At 33.9% G+C, this 18,432-nt stretch overlaps 1 protein-coding gene across 2 annotated transcripts in view; it reads left to right on the plus strand.

Annotated features, from left to right (window-relative positions):
- The window catches only part of LOC126781869 (uncharacterized), a 55,011-nt gene extending 40,888 nt beyond the window's left edge, over positions 1 to 14,123 (plus strand). For both annotated transcript variants that reach the window (XM_050506990.1, XM_050506989.1), the window contains 2 exons: positions 13,101 to 13,160; positions 13,832 to 14,123. In XM_050506990.1, the coding sequence (XP_050362947.1) occupies positions 13,101 to 13,160; positions 13,832 to 13,918 (147 nt within the window). In that variant the 3' untranslated portion in view covers positions 13,919 to 14,123. The remainder of the gene's footprint in view (positions 1 to 13,100; positions 13,161 to 13,831) is intronic.
- Positions 14,124 to 18,432: the final 4,309 nt, after the last annotated feature.

Below are 18,432 nucleotides of genomic sequence, written 5' to 3' on the forward strand. Positions count from 1 at the left end.
TATATCGCTTATATCGCAAATGCACCACCAACCTTGGGAACTAAAATGTTATGTCCCTTGTGTCTGTAATTACACTGGCTCACTCACTCTTTAAACCGGAACACAACATAACCAAGTACTGCTATTTTGCGGTAGAATATCTGATGAGTGGATGGTACCTACCCAGACGAGCTTGCACAAAGCCATACCACCACTAGCCCTATAACCAGTAAAAGATGGTACTGAAACAGATCAATTTCTATATCTGACTATTAGTATATTTATATTTCGGACTCCGCAAATTTGACCACATTTCTGAATTTCGCAAAAAACTCGAGTGGCTCCAAATACGTCTTTGCAGGAATACTCATAATCTTTCTCTTATTTACTGTATACTTTTTCATCTAAATTCTCCGCACTATCTTAAACACCGTTTTGAATTCCTTAAGGACTCGCACGGCCGCACTCTACGATCTGACGATAATCTAATTCTTAAAATTCCTTCTCACTGTTCTTCTTTCTCTGTCCAAGCAGTTCACCTATGGAATTCTTTACCGCTCTACTTAAGACAATCTCAAACTATAAACACATTTAAAATCCGACTCAAGACATATTATTTATCTTTATAATTATCAGGGAGTGTTGTTTTATTATCTGCCGCACTTTATTGCTATTTATTATTATTATTATCATAATAACATATTTTTTTATGTTTTGTTTTATATATTATATATGTATGTTTATGTATATATTATTTATTTATATGTATGTATATTTAGCTATAGTACTGTATATATATATATATATATATATATATATATATATATCGTCTCAATTTTTATTTTTTAAATAAATATATATATATATATATATATATATATAATGGTGGATAATTTCACAATTATCTTAGCTCATAGTGATCCTGATAGCATAAAGTTTCTATTAAACGAGTCAATTTGTTTTATTTTCATAGGAACGCTGTAATGTTTATTTGTAAAGTTCCTGAATTATGGCTAAAAGTATATATTATAATAAATCATAATCATCAATTTTTAGTTTTATAAAGTTGGTAAAATAACCTTTTTTGTTAAAGTAACAATCCCAGTGAAAATTAATAATAATACTATAAAAACTTTTTTTAAGGTTTTAAAATAAGGCCTATGTTTGGACTAATAAATGAACTACCTAGAAGTAAATTGCAGATAAGCGTTAGTATAACTCAAAAGTTGACGTTATCTATCCAGACGATCTTACACAAACCAACAAATCAGTTTCATTTGCACATTAATATTCAAAGTTGGATGAACATTTTAATTTCCGTTTAATCTTGAAAGTAAACAACGCTACATCAGCCAATATACGTCATCGATATTCATTGTTTTATGGATTTTAATTAAAAAATGTAGATTCATGAATTTGAAATATATTATAATGGGATCAAGTTCATTATAACAATAATTAAAATGTAGCATTTTTGGTTTATATAATTAGTATATTTGGGTTTATTTTGAAAAAAAATATTCTAAATAAAGAAATTAGCAAAATTAAGTTAGTCTAAATTAAAAAACGCCTTTTGTGGACTTTTAGATCTTTCATAAAATGCATGTATACTAAATAGTTATTACTTACCATATTCGATTTTAAGTCGTGGGTAATGAATTAAAATTCTATCTTGATTAATGTACAAATAAATATAAAATTTTGCACAAAAAAAACGCTCGTGGGTAAACGCTGAGGCGATGTGGAATCTTGATAGTTTATAAAGATGGTATGAAACATAATACTGCACAGATTACATAGTTGGAACAGAACACGCACGAGCGTTTTTTTTTTCTTAATAATGCAGTACATTGCCGTGTTTTATTTAATACAAGATTAAACGGATGGACAATGGAAGCCATCAAAATTTTAATCATGGCGATTGATTCAATTTGTCAACAATTTGAAATCCGGCACTATGTGAATTTAATAAAATATAAGAGCCTCAACGTTTACGCGGTCCGATTGTGTTAGTGTAGTGTGGTCGCAGCGTTAAAGTAGAAATAAATATGATAAAAGTGTAATGAAGGTAGACATAGGAAACTCGCCTACTCGCTCACTCGACGTCATAAGGTGGAGATCCTAGTCAGCTCGTGACGACAACAGGTGCAATACTTTTGAAATATCAGGAAATATAATTAAATATAATATACGAAATAGATAACATACACCTCAAAAGTTTGAAGTATACATAAGTAATCTCACTTTAAGATTTAAGCTAAGATGTTTTTTTTAAGTAAAATGTAATTGGTCATAAGTTTGATTTTGTTTATCACTTAAACTTATTTAATTCCTTAAAATTTCAGAAAAAAATATTAAAATCGATTCAGTACTTTTTCAATTTAACGAAATCTATATATAACTAAACATTGTTTTACTTAGTTCAATACATGATAAAAAAGATTAAAAAACGCTCTTAAAATGAAAATACATATAAAAAAATCCTTACAATTCAAACACTGAGAATACTTAGTGACATGTCTCTTTTGGGGTTTGTCAACGACCCTTTTCTTTTTAATAATTTTTCAGATTCGTTTGAAGAAAAACTGCGTTCTATTAGAGAACGAAGAACAAGAATTATTAACGATTGCGAATAAACCTTGAAATCACACTGTTTCACATTTAAATATAAATTTCTGCAGTATAAAATCACTGTGCAAATGAAATATTAGTTTTTATGTGTTTATTTATTATTCTTATTATTTAATACATTTTTTTCTAATTAATAAAATTCCGTATATATTATATTTATTTTATTAAGGACTTTTAGTTGTGTCAGCAGAGCATAGATTATTTCGTATTTTAATAAAATATAATTAACAGTTCCATAATAAGTAATTAGCGCTACGCACTCAACGGGTCCTATACAAGGTCTTTAAACGTACCTAATTAAAAATCACGTGTCGGTTGTATAACAAAACCATTATCTAATCAAAGAAATCAATATATTTAAAAAAAATGGCTAATGTTTTGTCTCAATCTCAATTCTAAGACATATTAAAGAAAGAGACGTAGATATTAGTCATTAATACTGCACGTTTGTAAATAAACGTTAATTGAATTACAGAATTGAGGGAGATGATAGCTTAGGTACTAATTAAGTTCATAAAGTGTAGCAATTATCTTCCACATATCGGCGTCTGACCGAAGAGATAATTGGCCCTTGACTCAATGTTTCATCCAGCAAATATGGGTTAAAATATTAAGTTGTTAACTTTTCATTCATTTCAAACCCCGCCCTCTATAAATCTTGTTCAGTCGGTTACTATTTAAATAATGCTTTGTCTTCTACTTTCATATATCAAATCCCTGGTGACAGAAAGGGAGAAACGAGTGTTTAACTAAATACCAATTAAACAACATTTATAAATAATATTTTAAATACTCACATACATACATAAAATCACGTCATATTATAAAATAAAGTTCCCTGTCTGTTTGTATGAACTCGATAAACTCAAAAACTACCAAACGGATTTCCATGCGGTTTTCAATAAGAACAATAGAAATTCATGAGAAATGCTTAGGTGTATTAAAGTTTAGCTGAATTAGCTGAAAATTGATAATAATTGTTAAAGATGTCGGATGAAATGCCGACTCGTAGCTTTATCGGTGCCACGTAAACCAAGAGTTATAAACATATATTACGATATAATTTTTTTATGTAGACCTTTACGGCTAAGGATAGCTAGTAAGAATAAAAAAAGAAAGAGTATTAAGTTTAAACAGCTAATCAACTTCATAATTATTTTATTTTTTCCAGCTGTGTGCAAATTATTATTTGCTATGTTTGCATGCAAGAACAAAATGTGCTTTAAATTCACATCGATTTTTATAGAAATAAAGAAATACAGTATAGAAAAATACCACTTTATGAGACTAAATGTGTCTTTGATATTTCAATTACAATAATCCTTTCGTTGACAACGCTTTTCAAAATCAATACGGGCTCAGTTTGACAGTATAATAAAAACTTACTGCCGGATATTACGACGTATGAACCTTAGTACGAAGATAGCCTATAAATCATTATTTTCCTTAATTGTAAGGAAGTACTCCAAATTGTGAAATTACAAAATTAATTTTATTTTATACACTGCTTGCATGCTGCTTAAAGAAGGACATATTGTCATATTGAAATCAAAATCATCAATATTTATTACTAGTTATTATAAAATCGTTGGTGGTGAATGATTGTTATATACGCACAGCTTCTGAGTTTAAAAAGCTGGGAACATGGATTTATTGTATAACGTTAGTATCCGTTAAAAAGGTCTTTTGGAAAAGCGTTAAATAGAAGTAGTAACTTTGTATGGATTTTATCCGATGTTGGAACGGACTGCTAGTGAATAATAATTAGTCATACAAAGTTGTAATGAGGTAAGTTAGGAACATATATGTATATATTATGAATTTAATCATATAAGATGATGAATCATAGAAGATGATGTTGATTTTATCCTTACATGAAGGTGAGAGGTCTTTATCCAAACCAAGGAAGTTTAAAACTTCAAGATAAAGTACATATATATATACAATACCTTGAACATAATACAAATACTTATATCTATATAAGTAAGCAAATTCACGCAAAAAATACTAATCTGATCGTCATGACACTATTTTATTCTGATAGATTGTAGTTTAAAGATAGAGCTATAATTTTGAAATGCAAATTTACATATAAATTAGAACGACGATGCCAGTTACACTAACTATGAATTATAATATAAATATTAAATTCAAGAATTACAAAAGAAAAAGAGTTAATAACAACATAAATAAATAAAACAAAATAAAGTTTTTTTAACCCCATAAATAAACATAAATTTATCGACAATAGTATTTATATTTATATGTACATTACTAGGGTTTTGTTATTATTAAGTATTGACATAGCCCAGAATGAAGTTTTCTAAAGAGAAAATTTTCTCCGCGGCTTTTTCACATAAGCTCTTGTAAATTAAAACAGACTAGTGCTAATTTACATAGAAAATATACGTTAAATCGAATAGAACGGTATATTTACAAGGATATATATTTTTATTGAAATATTATAGGTAAACATACTGGCAAATGGCACCTGATGGTAAATGAAATCAACAATACTACGTATTGCTGCTTTGCGGTAAATTTTGTAATGAGTGGGTGGTATCTACCCAGACGGGTTGGCACGAAGCTCTACCAACAACTAATCATCGTGCAATATTTGATCGATTGGACTAAATAAACAAAAGATTTGGTCATCCGCCTCCCAATATCAATGTTTCGAATACTAATAAGTCGTTAACACGATACGTCCTCACTAATATCGATCAAAAACTCCCTCGGCCTTCAAACGATTGTAATATCACGTACATAATAATTATCCATGCTTTTTGAAAAGAGACATATATATACATTATTAAAAATAGTGTCAATAAAACAGATTTCGTATTATTTGCATTAATAAACCATAACTGTAAGCGTGAAAGCATGTGAAAATAAAGAAAATTGTCAAGATATTGTTGTATTATGAATCGTAACGAAATATCATGAATTAAAAGCCATACAAATATTATTATTATTGTAGTTTATTTGTATATTGTTGTTGTTAATATTAATTTTTTTTTTAACTTGATGACTGGATGAAAAGAAGAAAGATGATGATGAAAATACTATTTATTTAAATAATAAATAATACATATTTTAATCAACACGTTGGTTTAAATTATAGCAGGTATAATAAGTGTAATTAATATCACTTCCAACATAACGTTTATCCTAAACCATGAGTGTTGCCATAATGATTTTTCATTAGCTAATGAGTGACCAACTTTTATGAACGTAACAGCACGCTTGGTGTAACCTAGCGGTAATTACTTAAGTAATATAAAACAGATGGTTCGTACACAGATAATAAAACGTTTCATAGTGGTAATTATTAAATAAGTTACTATTTTAAATTATAGTACTGGATTTTGTAACAGCTGGATAAGGTTTTAAAGTAATCTATCTCTTGATGTGAAACAATTAATTAGTGCACCCTATGGCGTGGCAACGAACGACATGACACTCCCTCATACCGTGTGTCTCCATCGTAACTCTGTTTGTGTATATTATATGATCCGTAGCTAATAATAATAAAATGAAACGTATATTTCTTTTATTAAAAAAAAACATTCGAATTTCGAACTTTTACATTTGCGGGGAATTCCGTGAAAACGTCATTTTTATGTTTATTTTGTATTATATTATTAAGAATAATATTACTATATTTGAACCCAAAAACAATCTTAAGCAAATATCCAGATACGTAACATTAAAGCTCCAAGTACTTGATTTGCTTTTTTTTTATATGCGCCGGGATGGCAAATGACTCTACTCCACCTGATGGTAAGTGGTAGTAGAGTCCAAACGCGACGACGGCCAGTACAGTCGGCAAGAATGTTCTGTACTAGCCGTCCCCGCCTTGCCGGCCCGCAAGATGCCTCTTCACGCCTCGTTTGAAGGAACCCGGGTTGTAAGAGGAGGGGAACACGTGAGCTGGTAAGGAATTCCATTCTTTGGTAGTGCGACAAAGAAAGGAGTTGCCAAATTTCTTTGTTCGCGATGGAATTGATGTCACAGTTAGGCGGTGACATCGAGAACCAGCTCGCGTGGACTTAAGAAGGAAGGGGGAAGCAGGAATTAGAGGGAATAATTCCTCAGAGCATTCGCCGTGATACAGTCGATAGAAAGCGCTCAGTGCTGCTATCTCGCGACGCAATTGTAAAGGTTGTTTGTGACCTTTACGTCGCCAATAATGCGTACTGCACGTCGCTGCAACCGGTCCAAGGCCTCCAGTAGGTACTTAGCGGAGCCATCCCAAAGGTGCGAGCAATATTCAACGCAAGACCATACCTGTGTTTTGTATAACAGGCACAGTTGTTGTGGCGTGAAAAAACGCCGCACCTTGTTCAGAACTCCGAGTTTCCGTGAAGCTGTTTTTATAATAGCCTCGATGTAATCCCTTGGACTAAGGTCGCAGCGAACGTCCATCCCCAGCATGGCGATTTTGCTTTGTATCATCAGCGGTTTGCCACAGAGGGAGGGATGAGGGTAAAATGGTGACTTTTTCGCTGTGAGAGCGCATACCTGTGTTTTTTTTCAGAACCCCATTTAGCGATGAGCTCTATCATCCTATCGAGTTCAATGACAATATTCTCCCGCCTCTCCTCAGTTTCCGCCCGCCCAGCCACTGCGCGTCCGTGGTATCCACCATGCACTGTACTATCATCTGCATAGCAATGTATGTTCCCAAGAGAGAGCATATCATTGATATGCAGAAAAAAGAGTGTGGGAGATAGCACAGATCCCTGGGGGACCCCAGCATTCACTACATAGAATTGTGAAGCGCAAACATCTACTAAAACACGAAGGCTACGCTTGTGTAGGAAGCTGGCAATCCATGTGCATAGCTGAGCAGGCAGACCATATGCCGGTAGCTTGGAGAGAAGACTTCTGTGCCAGACCCTATCGAAAGCCTTGGAGATATCGAGGCTGACAGCCAACGATTCTCCATGCTTGTCGATAGCTTCACCCCAGAGATGTGTTACGTACGCTAGAAGATCACCTGTGAACCGTTTTGGTCGAAACCCGTACTGACGATCTTTAATTAGACAGTGATCTTCTAGGTAATGGATCAGTTGGTTGTTTAGAATCCGTTCCATCACCTTACAAAGTACTGAGGTGATAGCTATTGGTCGATAATTTGCCGGGTCAGACCGATCCCCTTTTTTGGGAACCGCTTGCACATTAGCTCTTCTCCAAGCCTCCGGCACACATCCCGAAGAGAGAGAAAGTTGGAACAGGCGCGTTAACACAGGAGACAGCTCCGCCGCGCACTTCTTCAGCACTATGGCTGGTATTCCATCGGGACCGCTAGCTTTCCGTTTATCAAGTGATTGCAGCTCCGCACGCACATCACGTTATCTGATTTTGATGTCAGGCATCGTGTGGCCACATGAAGGTATTGTTGGTGGCAGCGCACTACAATCATCGATCACGGAGTTGTCGGCAAAGAGTTTAGCCAGGAGATCGGTTTTCTCCTGCGGACTGTGAGCTAGCGATCCGTCCGGATATCTGAGCGGTGGCAGCGAAGGTTGGCAGAAATTGTTTTGCACAGACTTGGTCAGACGCCAGAAGCTACAGGAGCCCCTAGGATGCGAAATAAGGTCATGACCAATCTGTACAATGCGCTGTGCATCCGCTCTCGTGTATGCCTTCCTACAGGACTTGGAATTTTTATTGTAGTTTGCTTTCAGTGAGTCAATGTTAGATGCCCCGTTAACGCAGCCGTTGATCCACGCGCGATATGCCGCCTGCTTAGATGATACAGCGTCGGCACATTCACGAGTGAACCAACGGTTACGCGTACCCCTACTGATGAGATCTGAGCTAGGAATGTAGTATTCCATTCCTAACATGATGTCATCAGCAACAGCAGTGGCACTAGCTGTCGGGTCATTCCCACTGAAGCAACGTTCCTATATACGTTCCGCATAGTAATCGCGCATACCGTCCCAATCAGCCGACTTATAGTGCCAAACGCTACGTTTGCATACCGCTGATGGCGGTAGCTTGGCCTGTGGCACTTTGGTAGATATAAGGCCGTGATCCGAAGAACCAAGTGGAGCTTAAACCACAACCTGATATTCCACCGGGTGAGAAGTCAGCAGAAGATCCAGTAGAGAAGGCGCTTGCCCATCAATGTCTGGGATCCTGGTGGGCTGATCAACCAGTTGGGTCAAGTCGTGTGTGAGAGCAAAAGCATGAGCAGTTCTTCCAGCGTGGTCAGTTTTGAGGGATTTCAACCATGATTCATGGTGAGCATTAAAATCCCCCAAAAACACCAATTCCGCGTTAGGAAACTGCTCTTGCGCAGTATCTGCCACCCGACTAAGATGGTCTGAATAATCGGCTTGTCTCCAAGTCACCATTGTGGGATCTGTAGAGGCACACGTAGACTCGACTCTGACGAACCAGGTCCACACGTACCACCAACATGGAGAAGGAGGGGTCCTCCAATCAACGCAATCGGTGACAACAAACATCCGCCCTGACGAACAAGCATACTCCGGCTTTCGCTTTGAAAGATTCTTCAAGCATGTAGCCGGGATAGTTAAGGTAGCTGGTGTCGGCAGGGTGGAGAATTTGCGTCTCCGTGAGAAACAACATTGCTGGCCGTGCTGTCTCGAGATGGCGGTGGACAGCGTTGAGGTTAGCGTGGAGTCCTCAGGTGTTAGAGAACTCGACCTCAAACAGCGTGGGTATGGTGGGGGTGTGCACCGCTGAACGGCCGTTATATCTTAGTTGCGCTACCATTTCGGAAAATAAGGAAAAGAGACGTGAAGCGAGCGACGTGTTGCCACGATAGGGGTGGGCAAAGTATGGAGGCGTGTTTCCCCAAATGGTTGCCAAAAAGGGAAAATATACCGATCCGCCGGACGGAAGGGCCCCCGAAACCCCCCCCCCCCCCCCGGAAGTGGCCGCCAGGACCCCACCTTCCGGTCACCAACCGGCACGACGGTCCACCCCGAGATTATGCGTGACCTGGTGGGGCAGCCTCGCGAGCTGGTTAGGCACGCTCGGGCCCCTGTACTATGCCACGGGCGGCCAGCGGAACAGCCGTTTCTTCAGGTCTCCCTGTCCGGCAGGTCAATACAGTTTCCCCCGGCATTAGTTCAACAGTCGTCTCCACTGGACCAACACCCATCGCGGCAATACTCGCTCGGACACTGGCTGTACGCTGGCTGACCTCGAAACGCGGCTGCAAGCCACTTCACGAGTTTTTCACCATGCGTGCGGTGGTAACAAGCCAGGCGGATGCTTAACATCCTACCACCAGATGAGCTGATGGTCGCTCAGATATCCCTTTGTCGCCTCTTACGACACCCATGGGAACGAGAGGGGCAGTGAAATGTATTCTTTCTCCGTCACTGCACGGATAAATTATAATTATTGTTATAATTTATCTCATACTTATTGGTGAAAGAAAACATCGTAAGGAAGCCTGCGTGTGTTACATAAGCAGTATTATGTGACACATGCAGGAAGTGTATTGGCATTGGAATAAACTCCAAACCTTCTCCTCAAGAATCAACGAGGCCTTTTAGTAGCTGCTGTATTTACTATTAATGTTTGTAAAAATATTTCAATGTTCTCTTTTTTGTAATTAACTTATTAATTATAGATGTTGTAACATATAATTGCTCTAGATGTAATTTTGTAAGTCATAAAAAAATTATGTCTTATGGTTTAACGATGAATAAAATCCATATTGTATGAGTGCTCTTCAATATAACAAAATTGAATATTCCAGAGCCTTTAAAGTAAATTTCAATGCTATCGAAATTAACGAGATGAAAACATCTTAAGAGTAAAGTATGCCTTAAACTTGCCTTTAATGTTATTCGATTTATTAGAACAACAACAAAAACAAAAACACTTTTGTTTTTTTTATCGTGTATTTCTTTTTTATATGACCAAACGTCGTTATTTATTGGCACTTGTCCTAACAAACCATAGAATAGACAAAACATCATCAAAAACAAATAGTTTCAATAGACTCTTGCAAGCACTTTGGAATCAATATACAAGATTAAAACAGCACAATTTCTGGATAGCTTAATAAACATAAATGATCAAAGTTGAGAAATCTATATCAATATAATGGCATGATTTAGGAGCTTTCGAAATAATGAGCTCGTTATATTTAAGGAGTTCTGAAACGATGTAGATATGTAACAAGTTATGGAAAATTCAGAGATTAATCCGTCACGCTAGTCCGTCGTACTTATCTCGATATATGTCTTCCCAATTCAGATTTCCATAAAATAATTCGCTTCACTCTTAATACAGCCGTTCCTAATTTAAAATGCTTAATTATATACCATTCTGTGAGAACTCACTTTATTTTTTTATTATTATTTTTTTATTGTATAGGAAGGCGGACGAGCATATGGGCCACCTGATGATAAGTGGTCACCAACGCCCATAAACATTGGCATTGTAAGAAATGTTAACCATCGCTTACATCACTAGTGCGCCACCAACCTTGGGAACTAAGATGTTAAGTCCCTTGTGCCTGTAATTACACTGACTCACTCCCACCCACCAAAACCGGAACACAACAATACCGAGTTTTGCTGTTTTGCGGTAGAATATCTGATGAATGGGTGGTACCTACCCAGACGAGCTTGCACAAAGCTCTACCACCAGTAAAAAATAATGTCCTAACAAACCATAGAAATGACATTTCATTGGTAAAATGTTTAAAACTGATTAATAAGTAGTACGTATCACATATCACTTTCTGACAATTCAAAATCGTTTTTAGAATTTTAAGTTTGCTGTTACTGAATAGCTCTGCTGGTTAGATATTTTCATAACAATATTATATATTGATGTGTCCCGGGAAAAGTGAACCAGCGACAACAGTAAGTAACGATCAAATTAAAAAATATATATATTATATATTATGAGTAACAAAATTTCAGGTTGTTACATATTTTTTGTTACGAAAATGTTAACCTTATACCTTCCTTTAATTAGCTCCTTGGTATTTTTTTCTTCATATTTAAATGGAACCAAACAATACGTACACCCAACCAAACAAAAAAAACTAATTTTCCAAATCAGTTCAAGGAGGTTAAGAAATCATTGAGAACCTCCTTCTTTTTTAATTTTAAGGTAAAAATACGTAAGAATATCAAAATGTATTTCTTCTAGTATTTGTTAGTTAAAGATCTAACAAATATAAATAAAAATAAAACAATATAAAAGCTTATTTTAAATTCCTCAGTTTCCTCGAAATTTAATATCTTCAGAAAAGATATCGTGGTTTTCTCGCATTTAAATGAATATATTTTCTGATATATTTTAATTCTTATGTTTTTCGTATAATACAAATAGAACCATTGGGTTATATATAATAGCTATAATAGCAAATAAGTCGTTGATTAATTTAAATATTGACCTCTTATATTTAAAAATAAAATACTTTATTGTTCAACAAATAAATAAAAACAATCTTACGATATTTGCAATATTTAACGAGTTGTAAAAATAAGCGGTTTTCTTGCTAAGTTAATATATATACATATGTACATCTAATATCGCTTATATATAATAGCCTTACCTATGAACATCACATATTTAGTAGAGACTATGTATAGAAAACGGAATGACATAAAAGTAAGCTTTGTTAAAGGTATATAGAAAGAATATTATTTTTTATAGTATCAATACAATAAGTAATCACTTCCTATCAGGGGATTTATTTGTGAATTTGGCAATCATCGTAAAAAGCCAATGTAATTTTTTTTTAAAATCAATCAGTATAATCGGTGTTCCGACCTTAAGGTAAGCTTTGAATACAAACAGATTTCGTATTTACACAAGAATATTTAAGGCTCGAAAATACCTGCACGACCAAGCGAAGTGAAAGCGACCGCAAAGTGAAATCATCTATAAACCGAGATAGCTCATGTATGCATAGATTTCGAAGCTTACATGCAGAATTATGATTATATTTGATTTCGATTGTATTTGTTTATGTTTGTATTTAGTTTTGCTTGGTGTTTAAATTCCGTATTTTGTTAAAATAAAACTAGATTTATATTTTCATTATTATATCACACTGTCAATGCTTTGTTGGTCTCGGAGCTAGCTTATGAGCCTTGAGTCCCGCAACCCCGCATCGGATCAATGAAAACAATCACATACACTATTATTTGTCGTGCGCCACTTGGCTAGTCTTAAAAATGTCCGTGGCCGAAATCAAATCCGAGGACACCATCATCATCATCATCATCATCATCATCATTACCAAAGTATCGAAATGGCAGTGGTTTCAATTCGACAAAGATGGCGGCGCTATTGTGTAAATATTGTTGTGTAGATCTAGATATAAATTAGACAGTTTGAAATTGTATTTCAAAAGTTTCATTTGTATAAACTTTTAAATATTTTCTTGTCACCTGAAATAAACGTTTGTTTATTATTTCTATGACTATTTTTATTTATTATTACAGATACTTAATATTACTCGATTGTTACAGCAATTCGACGCGATGTGCAAAGCGGAAATATCATTTTTAATTCCGAGAATTCTTCTGAATGTAAGTATACTATTAAGACGGATCTTCATTTCGGATAAAGATAATTTTCTTGCCTTATATTGCCTTATATTTATAAACTTCAACGATTTTGTTTGAATAAATATTTAAATGTTCAAATTAAAAAATGTAAAAAAGTTTTATATAAAATGGAAAAGGGGAAATCTTCATTGCAAACACCAGAAAGTCTTTGCAAAATGAAAGTTACATTTAAATTTTAAATCATTTTTCAGATTCATCGGAACTCAATAAATAAGATATTTCAAATCAAATTTTATGCATATAGGGTATGTGTGTATCTATTTTTGTCCTGGGTTCAAAATCCGGATCAGAACAAAAAAGGGTTTTCGGGTTTTCTGAAATGATATTCTTAATTGTGTTTACACACTGTAAACACACACACACACACCATAAAAAACCGTTGTTCTCAAGTTTTTAATCTGTTCTTATAATATAAAATTACACAGGTCTATTTGAATAAAAATTATTTGATAATAAATAAAAATCATTATGTCTTATTTGTCTGAGTTATGTCATGATTTTGCTACTCGAGATCGCGGGTTCGATACCCACTCATTACAAAATCTGTTTTGTGTAAAAAAAAGTTTTGAAGGACTTATTATTAGTAGTTATTTCTACTGCATATATAAAGTTTAATTTATACGTCATTTCAGTGTCTATGCATATGGTGCGTATTGCGATTGTACCACCTCTTAAGAGCCGGTATCACGTGGAAGGGTACCGCGGCTATCGAGCTGTGACTAATGCGTCATCCAGACGTCCGAATAGACTCGCCTAGCCGCCCCCCTCCCTGTGAAACAAGTCTCCTACTCGGCGGGGCGGAGAGCGACACTGACGCGAGTTTGCACTCACTATGACACAAATAAGTTCTTGCAGTTAGTGTGAATTTTGCTCGTAATACGTATATCCGGACTTCTGATATTGGAAAATGAAACCGTACGAAAGAATGTTATATGTATTATGTAATTCCATATAATTACTAAATAAAAGAAAAATATGTCATTAATGTAAATTTCTATAATATAATAAATTTTTATTATTTTATAATTAAACTTATATATTTTATTTTGAATTATTTAATGATATCAATAATAATTATATAATTTTCTTCGTGATAAATTGTAAAATAATAAAATGTAAATAAATGTATGTGAGTGGTAAATGTTCAAATAAATTATTGTAGTAAAATTCTAAAGTGAATCAAAATGTCACAAGGACGAAAAGTGAGTTTGTACATTGTTTATTATGAACATGTACTTGATAGTATATGTAAATACAGAGTTAGTAGAAATAATATTTGTGTATATAAATTAGACTATTTTATCGTGACATGACAATGTAATGGTAACCATACCTTATTTTTTTTGTAATAGATTTACGGCCTTACTTATAAACGTTATTTAGTGATTGATTAGTCACACAATGTTCTGTCTTTTTCTTTCGAATGTCAAACCAATAATGTCAGAAAGAGCAAACCAGTGGTTAACTAAACCGCTTAGCAACGTTTATAAGTACGGACGATGTATTGTATAAAGGATGTGTTTACACGTTAGTAGTTTGCAATTTGAAATTTACTAACAAATACAAAGCATTCTATTGATTTTTTATCATCGACGTGTGTTGGAAACACAAAATTGCCAATTTTTAGTTATCGAAGGCGTAGATTAATGTACCTATTATATTATAACCTATTAATAATCTTTCTTAAATATCAAAATATTTTAAAACTGTTTCTTATAATTAAGATGTAAATAAAAACACTAATATCACGGTGAAAAGTGCGACTTTAACCATAATAAATTATTATTGAATGTTGAGAAAGAAGTTTTCTTTGACCCTACTTAGCTTCAAAAGCAAAACATGGAAGTAGTAACTGGAAATCGATTTTGTTTTACTTAATAGGCCAGCGTGCATGAATCATTAAATTAGACTCGATTAGTTTTACACTTGATCGACTTCAAGGCTCCACGGCTTAAACAAAGGGCCTATTATTCTTCCTGAAACTACTAGCCTGTAGGTATATAATGGATATTGAAGAAGTTATTATACCAAATAGCTTTGATTGAACATAAATAATAAGAAAACAATAAATTCATTCTCTTAATATTTAATAATATGATAATTAGTAGTTGGTCTCATTTGATTTTTTATTTCTTAAATAAATAAAGGTTTGCATTCAAATAAAACTGACTATGCTTAATAACAAGTTGACTGCTCAAGTTCTGCGATGGCCAAATCAAAGGGTTTTATATTCATAAAGAGGAAGAAATAACTAATATTCCTACTCATACCTTCAAATAAGCGTAGAGCTTGTCTTTGGTTTTATATGTAGGTAACAGCCCAAGAGGTCAGAAACTGCTTAGCTTTGATGGCATCTTCAGCTTTTTATTAAATAATAATAAAAACCGCAGACCGCGAAGTCTTGGATTTAAATCCCAACTCTGTCCAATATAAATGTTATTTCATTTTTCTGTCAAGAGTTTAAGCCACCCTGAGTCTGGGAATAAAAACTTGAAAATTTGGAAACTGGGAAATAATACAAAAAATAACAAGAAAAAGGAGGGGGAAAATAACAACTGTTGTTTTTAATTGAATTTAATTGTCTTAAATCCTTATCAAAATAAATAGCATAATCATTTTAAGCGAATTGATAAATATTAATTTTTCAATTTTTCGATCGCATATAAAATCAATTATACAGAAAATAATAATACAAACTCAAACTGAATCAAGCTGAGTGTAACCATTTATATAGTATTAGGGTTACTAAAAATTCAAATGTTGTTTTGTATTATTTGCCAAACTATTGGACAATTTAATGAAAAAAAATCAAACTCAATCACTAAGCCCTTTTTTTAATGCTTGAAAAACGCATTACGTGTTTCACGCATGGGAACAGTGGTGGGGTATATGAGGTATCCAAGGCGCCGAGTGTCCCGATCATCGGAATAACCACTGAAAAAAAAAGCGGTACCCTTTCCGTCTTAACGAGGAGCGCCATGGGATCGCTTGCGCATGCTCGTGAAAGTTTAAGCTAGTAACCTAAATCAACATATTGTATACTCTATCTATCTATCTATTATATCCCTAGAATTGGAATAATTCTCAGGGGATTGTCAAGACGAAAGTCTATATATAATATAAATTGAGAAGCAGACATATATATAGGAAAAAAATATATGTATAGGATAAATTTACTATACAAATATTCCCTTCAGCACTTTTTAAACCTTTACAGGTATCACTTTCAGCGTTCGACGATTTCGCAGATAAAAGACGTCGGCAATCGTAAGGATCAAAAGCCTTCAAAGGCTGGACGAAGGCTATTAAGGAATCTCGAGATCCTTTGTCGTTGTCAATTGGGACTGTAAATCCGTATGTCTGATCGCACTACACGATTCGCTGCTGATTTAGTTCGACTTAAGAAAATATTATCCAATTGTACAGGGCTTGTTATTATAATAATAATAATATCGTGGGACATTTTTCACACACGGCCATCTGATCCCAAATTAAACTTGTACAAAGCTTGTGCTATGGAAACCAGACAACTGATATACTACATATACTACTTTTCTTTTGTAAATACATACATACATACATAGATAATTACACCCAGACTCAAGACAAACAGACATATTCATGCAGACAAATGTCTGTCTTGGGCGGGAATCGAACCCACAACCCTCGGCGTGAAAGGCAAGTATCTATCAACCACGCCAACCGGCTCATTTTATTGCATATATATATACTAATGAAATACTTATAACATAACAATATTTTCTGTACCGTAACAGCCTGTGAATGTCCCACATTTTCTGTACATCCCAACATAATATTTATTAATAGATATTTTGTATTATGTAAGCTAAAACGTATCATATTTATGCAACAGATATTTTTATATATCAAACAATTCGTAAATAATTTCAAAAATATGACTTTTGGTAATAAATAATTGGATTTAATTACATTAAATATTTTTTATATAATATTAAAATTCCATCCGAACAGCAAAACTCTGATATCTACTGCAAAAGAAATTCTTTATAACCTAGCCTTGAATATGCAAAATTATTAATCTCATCACTTGGAAGCCTGTTCATGAATTAATTTTATCTGCAATTGCACTTGCATAAGAAGTTTTATTTTAATATCTTCATAAACTATTATTAGATTGTAATATTTAAATAAATTCGTTTTATTTGGATTTTTTTATTGTCTTTATTGCAAGAACATCTCAATTGAAACATATTGTCGTAAAAAATAACAACAAATTACATCAGATGTTACGGTAATATTGTCGCTAGACAATAAATAGCTTAATAAATAGCTTAGATAACGAAACAAGACGAGAAATAAATATTAAGAATATTAAATATAAGTTGAAGATGTATTATTTAAAACATTACACACAAGATAAACTTTCGTGGTTTTTGTAGCGCCATTTAATTGTTATTTGGATGTGTATATTGTTAAATAAATAAATTAAAATATAATAAGTCAGTAATTAAAATATAATAAGCTATTAACAAATTGAGCTTTCTTTTTTTATGTTTCCATTAAGCAATTTATTTATTTAGCACAGAGGCAAACGAACAATGGGTCACATGACTGTACTTGATCACCTCCGCCTAAAGTAACCAAATGTCCATAATCAACACAATGAGATATTTCTTACACTGTTAATATGTCGCTAACAATGGAATCTTATTTTTTTTATATATAGAACAAGAAGGCGAAAGAGCATATGGGCCACCTGATGGTAAGTGGTCACCAACGCAAATAGACATTGGCATTGTAAGAAATGTTAACCATTGGTTACATCACCAATGCGCCACCAAACTTGAGAACTAAGATGTTATGTCCCTTGTGCTGTAATTACTACTGCTGTTTTGCGGTAGAATATCTCATGAGTGGATGGTACCTACCCAGACGAGCTTGCACAAAGCTCTACCACAAGTAGAATCTAAGATTATCATCATAAAACATAATAACTGTAACAAGGATCACAATTGCCAATTGTGTGCAGTACAAAGAACTGCTGTTTGGTTCTAGAATTATTGATCTTAGGTCAGTGCTGTGGTGGTGTAATTTAATTTATATACAAAAATATAACATTACAGAAAAGTCCAAATGCCATCATATTACAATTGTGCTTGCATGCAGATTTGCTGATTGTTACCATGCGAATTTGTTAGTGTTTAGATAATTTAATTAAAAATTTTACACTTTTAACTTTTTGGTAAAGACA

This window comes from Nymphalis io, chromosome 4 (assembly GCF_905147045.1).
Source record: "Nymphalis io chromosome 4, ilAglIoxx1.1, whole genome shotgun sequence".
Taxonomy (NCBI): Eukaryota; Metazoa; Arthropoda; class Insecta; order Lepidoptera; family Nymphalidae; genus Nymphalis; species Nymphalis io.